Here is a 9,812-nt window from a genome sequence, read left to right as displayed (position 1 = left end):
AAATTTAAATACGTCTCTGCAAAGCTCTGGAGTGCAGCAGATGGAGGCAGGGATGTACTATCCTGGCTTGACCCTGCCTCTTCCTGCAATCCTGCAACCAGTTCCTGTGCCTCCCTTGGTGTGGAGATGGTAGTAACTGTGCAGCCCAAAGAGGTAGAACTCAGAGTATGCTTGAAGGGGCTGTACATTGTGAAAACCAGTTACCCCTGGTCCCAGTAGACTATGGTTAATATCCAGAAAAAAAAAAAAGGAGTGTAACTCTCATTTTTTAGGCAGTTATGACCCCTTTACTAAGCTGCTTTGATGAAGCCAAGGAATTGGCTTTCCTTAGAAGCTTCTCATGCAGAAATGAGCTCTCCTTGTTCCTGACTGGAGCACTTCTTGGCAGTGTGGGGGATGTCTGTGTGCAGCTGTGTGTACAGTACACCAGCAGTTCTTGGGCTTGCAGGGATAGGTGTGGGGGAGCTGGAGAGGAGGTTGTTGCAGCTCTGTAGCCTGTTTTTAGCTAATTGCTACCTTCTTGTGTTACCAAAGCTAAGTGGTAGCAAAGGCTGTGTGACAACTAGACCCTATAGTGAAAGCAAGGAGACTAGCTACAGTTCAGGTGTTAATAGGTTTTGGGTTCTCTGCAAATGCGTGTGTGTTGTTGCTGGGAGGTGGTTCAGCAGTGAGCCTGGGAGAAGACAGGAGTGCTGAAGGATTGCATTCCCCACACACAACAAAGGCAAGGGCATAGCATCTTCAGGTACCTCCTATGTTAATTCAGCAGCAGTTTAGACTAGGTATTTGAAACTGTATCTTCATTTGGAGCCAGCCCTTTCTGGCAGGATTGCTTAGTTAGGTATTGAACTGAAGCAGCTCTAGGCTATGGTCTCATGAAATTTTAGTTTGTTCTTAAGAGTAAAGATTTCTTTGCTAAATGCATCAGAAAAGAAAGCTTTGTTCTCTGCTTAAAGAACAAGCTCATTGAGGGTTGGGTATAGGTTTTTGTTCGTTTACAGAGCTTTCCTGTATAATGGGGGGAAGAAAGAGACTTATAATGGAAGAAACACCCAGGAGGGGAGTAAGTGTTGTCTCCCCATGTGCTCAAAGGAAGCCTATGACGGGAGAATGCTGATTGAAGCTGGCCAGACTTCAACAGACATGGTCTTCTGCTCCCTTCAGAAGGGCTGATCACCCAATCAAGGGGAGGCTACCTTCCTCCAGCCTCAGAAAGAAGGTATGCTCAGAGATAATTATTTATTTTGTTATTTTAAAAAATGAACGGAAGTACACTAAGCTACCACTAAGAGACTGGGTTTCTATAAGTCCCTTCCTGAGTCCAAGTTCTTTTCTGAAGTTACCTGTGGAGAAAACATGACAAATCACTTCCAAGAAACAGCAAAATCATGTTTAGGACACAATTTACAAATTACTCTATTTAGAACTTTAATTTGTGATATTAATGACTGCAAAACACTTAGAATGACATTTGTTAAAGGCACATTTCATTTTAATGCATAGTGTACCATTCTAAAATATCCTAATTTCCTTACAAAGTGCTTGAGCAGCCACATACAGATAAAGTATAGCAAAATATATTTACAATCTAGGGTTTAAAATCTTAATCTGCCTAAAAATATTTAAAAAACTACAGAGATAAAATTAGTGCTTTCTTTCAGCTTAACTGGGTGAAATTCCCCTGCCCTCTAATTTTTATTTTTTTTTTTTTAGTGATTTACTTAGATTAAAAAAAAGATTTCTGTACAAGACATAGTTACAAAAAGATATTTTTGAGGATACTTTCATAAGTGTTAAGCACCCTGTTAGATGCTCATATATATATTTGGGAACCAAAAAGGGTGAGCTCACTGTACCTCAAAAGTATTGGTTTCAGCTAGATACAGGAACATAATTTGCTTATTAATTAGAATCTGGAAATAAGTAATGCTGAAAAGTTGACTCACTCTGCCCAACATGATTTGTAGCACTGGTAAAGATGCCTGTCTTGTTCCTGCGGGGGGGGGGGAAATGCTTGATTTAGACCTATTAACTTTTTTTTTCCTTGCCTAAGCCTCTCCCCTGCCTGACCCTGCAGGTCTGTCCAGCATCAAGATTTTAAACAACCACCTTAGCACTGCATATTCAAATGGTTTGCATTTCTTCTTTTAATGAATAAAATTACAAATATTGAATTCATTTGAGTGCTGATTTTCACTGTCTTAGCCCATGAACAGCAAACTCCTGGCTAGGATGAACCTCCTGTGAGATTACATATGCAATCAGCTCTGAATGGTACTAGAGCTAAGAACCATGTGGGAAATTGGTTTTCTAAGAATTAATGTTTGCCCACAGAACACCAGATGCCAAAAATAGGTCTTGGTTTACAAACATGCACAGTGTCTGGTCTAAATTATTTTTCAACTTTTGAGGTACAGCTTTTTAGTGTTAAGGGGTTTATAAAATATACACTGTTTTTATCAAAAATATTTATACATTCTGTTACAATATATTGCTTTTACCCTCAGTAACTGCCAATCTAAGTTCTGGAGTTCTGTGGCCTGTATGTATACAAATATTTTTTCCACTCAGAGTTGTGTGTTGTTCACTTGGCCACTGTGCAAAATTAATGAAGTGGTATAATTAAATTACTTGCCTGGACATAAGAATACATTACAACTTCCAAATATACATGTTCACAGCATGTATACATTGAAAATCCTTATGTTTTGTAAAAGTGATATGATATTGTACAGCAGATACAGGATGATCTAGGTGGTTAGATACAGACTGGTTAACTTAACTGTCCACTTGGCGAGTGGGGAAGGCATGAGGTTGAGTACAGGAGTGCATGGGCCTGGAAAATGCATATGCCTTACTCTTTGTGGTTAGACTGAGCAACATCCTTGTTACATTCTTCATATCAACCAGGGTTTTAAGCCATGCTTAAAAAGCTTGAAGGCAAAACTGTTTGGCAAGTGGCTTTGGTAAACTTTCCGGATTTTTCTTGGTAATGGAAGCACTTACACTGTTGTTATCTCAAAGGCAAGGTGTTTAACATTTTTCCTAATAAATACCATAGAAAATTTACAAAACAAGGCATATCTGTTCTCCATACCATTATTTTAAGAACACAAGATGAAGGTGTACATAGAAACGTGTAGTTTTACAGACTGCACAAGATTAATATTAAACTGAAAGCATTTGCCTTCTCCAGCTAGAACCATGTTCTGTGTGAGTGTCATCAGTATCCCAAACTTGTATTTCAATGTGACTGACTGGAGATAAGCGATTACCTAGCTCAAAGTCTGCTTTTCCCACTTAAGGCAGATACTTTAAAAAGCGATGTTATCTGCTGTGGAAGAGTGAGAGAAACAGTACAGATCCACGTGTGCCCATGTGTGAGAAGCTTAATACAGCCTAGGTTCACCAACTCAGCTTAAGAACTCCATAGACCTGCTTTCCAGTGCTCAGATAAAAAACAATGTACAGAGGCCACTCTTCACAAGAGTGTTAAAACAGTACTTAAAAGGATCTTCATGTGATTTAAAAAAACCCAGAAGCTACAGGTGGCACAGAGAGCAATTGAAGGGTCGGTATTCTTCTGAGACAGGCATTCTTGTGAGCCAGTCAGCTGGAGTTTCACAGTGTCTAGAAGTTAACACCAATCAGCAATGTAATCAAAATCTCTGAACATTTCCTGCTCTTCTTCTGAAAGTATCCTTGGTTCCCGAGGTGGAGTGAGGATAGGTGCTTCAGAGGTAAATTCGTCATCGAAATTACTAACATCTTCTCGTCCTCTAATGGTGGGTACAAAAGGAGGCTTCACTTTCTTGGCCAGCAAAGCATTCCAATCTATTAGCTGTAAAATAAACCAATTGATGTTTAGTTTCCTGTCTCTACTCCATAGTGGCCTTAGAAATAATACTAGTTTGTACTTACCCTGAAGAAGTGATGCTTTTTCACATCCTCAGCATCCTTCTCTCCTGCTCCAAGACGCCGCTCTGGATTTCTTCGTAGCAGCTGACAAAACATGCAAGAGATTTCAGTGCAAAAATTTAGAGGCAGGGGGAAGAACTAGGGAGGACGACTGCTACTGTGTAAGAGCCAACACCAAGATTAGATGAACAGTGACATTCATACTGCCTGACCTACAGAAAATTCTTGGTTCTCAAAGAAAGGGGAAGTCAAAACTTCGTGTGTACAGAGCTAGAGATAGCAGTGCTCTTGTAGAGATGCCTGAACGTGTTAGCACAGTTCCACCAGCAGCCTAGCTGTGAACACAGACAGCAGACTCATCTGTCCCACTGCAGATCTTGCTACCTGAGGTCATTTGTGGGGCTAGTGTTCACCACAGATTGAAAAGCATGCTTTTTGCTGGAGAGGATACAGAATTTACATAAGCTAGTATTTCTGGCTTGGCTCAGAAGAGAGATGACTTTGCTCTCTCCTGTGCCCGGCTATTTCACAGCAGTTGGTTACCATGAGACGGTGAATGCTGCTTTACACACCCAGCAAAATAAAAGGGTTTTCTAGTTAACAACAGAAGTTAGATGCTCCTGCTTGTGAATCATGCTGCTGTGAGCAGACCCCTGTTCCGCGCAGAGTGCCGAGCATCAGGGGGGGTTGATACATTCATGATGCAGCCATCAAAAAATAATGTCTACTATATTATGCAAGACTTTCTCAGACAGGAGCAGTGCACGCACAGCTACAACTAGTGAATTGTGAGCACAGAGTTCATGGTACACATATTTTGGGTGCAGTGCAGCAGTCCCCTGTGGATATCAGCATGCTAATTTTCACAGTAAAAATACGCTCCCCAGGTACTGCCTTAAAACTGCATTCTTCCTTCTTTCTGTAGAAAACCACTCTCTCCCTAGGAGTAAGCAATCATTTTAAGCTACAGAATATTTATGCTATTACTTGAATACTTATGTCACAGTAACTACTGTGACATGCTTTAACTTACATGCTGCTGCACATTGCTGAATTGGGTGCTAGACTGATACTCAGTGTCAGACATTTAAGTCAAGAGGCTTCTTCCAAAGGCTTTGAATCACCTCCAGTAGATGCCTTTTATCAACTGTGATAAGCTTCTAACTTAGACAGCTTGTAGCATCTTCTTTAGATAAGTAGAGGCATTACACTAAGGAATAGGACTAATAACAATCATAAACAAAATCAGCTGTTCTTTGCCAAGAATGGGACTACAGATGCCATGTGTACGGTGTTCCCTGCCCCAGTTGGAAAGAAACCAAAATGATTTAAAAGTCTTTGAATTAAAATACGCATGTGACTGTTAATCTACCAAATAGGTCAATGCAGCAGTGTTCTGCTAGGAAAAAAGAGCGCTGAACTTCTCCAGTTTGATACAACTAGGAAACTTAGTTCAGGAAGAAAGCAGAACCTCTAGTGTTGTATATTTTAAATAGAAAACTTGCTCCCAAATAAAGTGGAACGGCCCTGACAATCTTCCTTTAAGGTGACAGGCAGCATGGCACAGCATAAATGAAGCAAGTCTGAAATTTAATTGTAGAAAAAAATACCAAGTATACGTTCTTAAAGTATTTTGTTCCTCACAAAAGCAATTAATTTCCTTAATGTTGGAGAGGAAACAGGATAAGAGGGGAATGCTGTAATATTATTATTATGTTCTTACCCGTCTCATTATAGAGATGGCTTCTGTAGACAGAAAGCGTGGATATCTTACTTCATCATTTACAATACTGTCAAACACCTCCTCTTCATCATCTCCAGGGAAGGGAGACTATAATGAAAGTAATAAAAAAATAATATTAAACAGGCTTAAAAATCACTTACGATTGGAAACAATGTATATTCAGCAGACAGTTTGGAATTAGACACCCTGAAATGAAGACTTCCTTTTCCTGGAGACAGATACGGTAGTTTCCATAAGGAAGACAGAAAAATAAGGCAAGTTGGTATTATCCCTTAATTCTTACTGAAGGACTAGGCTTTAAAAAATGTGCTTTTAGAATTAGGAACACCTAAAACTGGGATCTTCTTTGAACTCTGACACAAGATATACAGGGAAGGTGGAAAGTACGTATCCGTTCTTCTTTGGGACAGCTGCCATTCACAAGTAATGTGGTCAAGACTAATTTGTTTTTGTAGTATCTTTAGCATGTTACAGCTCAAGGGTTTTCAAACTTTTTTGAAGTGGCCTGACCGATGTAGGCAACACCCTACAAGCTTTTTGTCCTTTTTTTTACCTGAAAGGAAGTGAAAGTTGAATGATCATCTTTTTTCAAAAAAGAATAAAAACGATGAGCAAATCTATAGTTTTTCTCCAGTTTTTAGCACGTCAGCCACCACTGTGCTACCCGGGAGATACTATAACAAAATGGACCAGAAGGTAAAGCAATACACACAATGGTTAATAACTAGTAAATAATAATTTATTTATACCAGCTCATTTACATGGAACTGGGGCATTCTGGTTTAGTGCATGTGTGATTCAAATGGTAAACAGCATTACGTTTGGCATAATCTTTCACTACTATCCAGTTTTATGCATTAAAGTTCACTTCCATTCAAGCTACAGGAGTTAAGGAGTTCATTTTCCCTCCAAAAGCATTTGAAAGCAGAAGACTGCTATAGCTGTACGCATCCAAATTTGATGACAACAGATGTGTGCTGGAAACTGAGCTCCCCAAAACCAGATGTGCTATGTTCTTGCTTAGAGACACTGATATTAATGTGCCATTACTGTAATTTGATTTAAGGCATAATGATGTAATTAAAAACAAACAAAAATCTAGAGTTTAAATCTTGGACCAGCTACAACTCATTCACTTCCACAACTGCTGATAATTCAAGCTCATGACACAACTCATCAACTTCTGTGGCATTACAGCAGCTAGTAGCAGGTAAGTAGCTGCTCAGTGTTTAATACTACTTCTTCTTGATGAAACACATTAAGATGCTTATGGTAAAACTAGGTATGCCTATACATACTGTATATACAAGTATTGATACAACTGTGACAGGTAGGGCATATTACATGTTGACAGGCTAGTACCTTGAGTTTTGTAACCTTTTCAACATACATTAGTTTTATGACTCCATTGTATCTTCTAGAACTTACCTCACCCACTAGCATCTCATAGATAAGTACACCAAGACCCCACCAGTCTACAGCTCTTGTGTAGGAAGTTTCTGTCAGCACCTCTGGAGCAAGAAATTCCGGTGTGCCACAGAACGTGCTTGTTCTGTCTCCAAATCCCATTCCTGAAAAGTTACAGGTAATGAAAAGCAAGCAGTATTTTCTGCCACTCTACAACCTATTCCTCCAGCAAGTAAAACCTCTCTCTAGAGCAACTTCAGCTGATACTGTAGTTCCAGGGCCTGCCCTGGAGGCTCAGGCCAATGAGGTAAAAACATTCCCCCATTCTTCCCTCCCATACATGCTTTAGTGTAAGTTTTTCTATCCCTAACTATATGCAGTGAGCCAAATTAAGCTTCCAGTTACACCTTGTCACCCAGTTGTCTTTGCTCGGAAAGATACAAACAATCTTATGCTCTATTTCTACTAGCTAGTAGAAGAAAGTGTGGTACGCTAGTTTAGTCAAACCTGCCTACGATGGATGCTTCTGTAGTGGCAAAACTACGTATAGTAAAGTAAAACATGGAGCACAGTGAAACAACTTCAAGCAAAATAAGCCCTGTATATTTGCAAGAGGGGCACAGTTTGGGACATCAGCACCACAAGGACTGATGTGACACTGCAAGTGGAGGTGCTGCAGAAAGCTTAAGAAAAACATTTATTGCAGTAGTCAGCAAACCAAAGAGCTTTCCTTGTCCTTGTTTCCTTTTGTCATTTATGGAACTTGTTTGTAGCTAAAGTCACAGGACTTGCCCTAGGATATTGAAGACAACAGTAATGTTTGAACGCTTACTGAATTTACTAAATTCCCTCTTAGGCTATCTCAAAGGGAAAGATACAGAGGACAGGCTATACAAATTGGAGAAGGAAATGGACCTTTCTGGATCTTCCCCCTACAAAGGGGTTTGAGAAAGACACTGCACTTTCAGTTGCTACCTCTATTTTATGTCTTCTTTGAAAGGTAGTTTCCAGTAGTGGGACCCCTGAAAGTAACTTCCTAGCATCTAGGCTTCCCTTTGGGGATAAATTTCTCTATTTTAGCTATAGTATACTTTGCATGTAATTACCACATACTTAGAGTTGCAACTATTTCAGATTTAAAAAAAATAGATAATGAATTTGCAAAAAGAGTGAGGTATGGATTATAATGGTACTTGATTTCACTGTACAGTGTCAACGTGCTTAGAATGAGGACAAACACCTAATGCTTTTTCTGCTAACTTATAAAATGTAGCAGTATGCCTTATTCATAAGCAGAGAGATGATGAAGTAAGAATCAGAATAGGTGCTGCTCACAACTGAAAAAAATAAATTAAAAAAAATAGGGCTATGCTCAGATGCTCCTGATATTTCCCTACTAAGGAACTTCCTCCTAGCTCCATGTTTGTAGTCAGAAATGTATTTTTTCCTTCAAATGATATAGGGTAAGTATACACTATATGCATTTGGCAGTCTAAAAGTCTCAAGGAACAGTCAAGAGTAAGACAGACTATAGAATTCCCCTAGAAAGAAAATTGAAGGGCCATTACCTTCTTTGCAAAGACCAAAGTCAGCAATTTTCACAAAGCCTTCTGTGTCCAGCAATAAGTTATCCAACTTCAAATCTCTAAATGAACAAAATTGCATCACTGATGTTTCTTCAGTGCTATTCAGAACAGCTGAAATTCATCTGTTGGAAATGGTCAATGACTACTTACCTATATACTATTTTGTGTTCATGTAAATACTGAAGTCCAAGAACCACACATGCAGCATAGAATCTGTTGAAAAAGTTAAAATTTCAATGGATTTTAGTCTTGCTTTCAGAATGTGAAGTCCATTATTTTTGATCTTTTTGTATTAACCATCCTCTGAAGATTACCAATTGCTTTTTCAGGTACAGATTAGTTTTATACAAGGTCAGAGTTTTAAAGCCAGATGGCAAAAATGCTTAAACTTGCAGCTTTTGAGCTGTAGTATGGTCACTCAGCCTGCAGGATAAATTTTCTGTAGTGTCCACTGCTATGGCATTGAAGGATTTCCAATTTGGCTTATCCTTTCCTTTTTTTAGCCTTATCTGCTATTTTAACTTTTCATTTAGCTTTTTAATGTAACCTTAAAAAAGTATTATAAGCATTAAATACTTGCATATAATTTTTGAATTCAGTGTAGATTCAGGCACATTAAACCTGCATATGTCTTTTTCTGACAAAAAGAGTTAGAATCTCTGACCCTTTTACAAACTTGAACAGTATTTACTGAAATGACATAATGTAGAGGCATGTGGTGATAAAGATCTTGGTTCTTATCCACTGAACAAAATGCCCTTCACTTAATGCCACAAAAAGGAATGGATACTCACACTGCTCTTGGTTCAGAGAAGACATCAGTATGAATGTGCATCATCAGATCCCCCCCAGCAGCATATTCCATTACAAAGCAAACATGATCTTTGGTTTGGAAACAAGCAAAAAGGTTCACCAAGAAGGGATGTCTTACACTATTCACAGTTTCAAATATTCGCTTTTCACACATCAAGCTGCAAACAGAAAAATCAGTAGAAATTTAAGGCTGAATCCTGAACCACAATTTTTCAACTCCCAGAAACTATTGGTGATTTATACCTTATATTTTTTCCTCTGTCCTTCAGGATAAGAACAGAACTTTTTTTGTTTCAAGACAGAGGTTTTAATACTTGCACACACATTAAGCTGATGCCAGCATT

At 38.9% G+C, this 9,812-nt stretch overlaps 1 protein-coding gene across 3 annotated transcripts in view; it reads right to left on the bottom strand.

The window, feature by feature from the left end:
* Positions 1-1,403: 1,403 nt before the first annotated feature.
* The window catches only part of PKN2 (protein kinase N2), a 56,709-nt gene continuing 48,300 nt past the window's right edge, over positions 1,404-9,812 (bottom strand). For all 3 annotated transcript variants that reach the window (XM_069789153.1, XM_069789154.1, XM_069789155.1), the window contains 7 exons: positions 9,450-9,626; positions 8,806-8,868; positions 8,638-8,714; positions 7,091-7,233; positions 5,642-5,749; positions 3,922-4,002; positions 1,404-3,841 (listed from right to left, as the gene is read on the bottom strand). In XM_069789153.1, the coding sequence (XP_069645254.1) occupies positions 3,638-3,841; positions 3,922-4,002; positions 5,642-5,749; positions 7,091-7,233; positions 8,638-8,714; positions 8,806-8,868; positions 9,450-9,626 (853 nt within the window). In that variant the 3' untranslated portion in view covers positions 1,404-3,637. The remainder of the gene's footprint in view (positions 3,842-3,921; positions 4,003-5,641; positions 5,750-7,090; positions 7,234-8,637; positions 8,715-8,805; positions 8,869-9,449; positions 9,627-9,812) is intronic.

The sequence above is a fragment of the Haliaeetus albicilla genome, chromosome 8 (assembly GCF_947461875.1).
Source record: "Haliaeetus albicilla chromosome 8, bHalAlb1.1, whole genome shotgun sequence".
In the NCBI taxonomy this organism is placed as follows: Eukaryota; Metazoa; Chordata; class Aves; order Accipitriformes; family Accipitridae; genus Haliaeetus; species Haliaeetus albicilla.
This window is presented reverse-complemented; position numbering and strand designations above follow the sequence as displayed.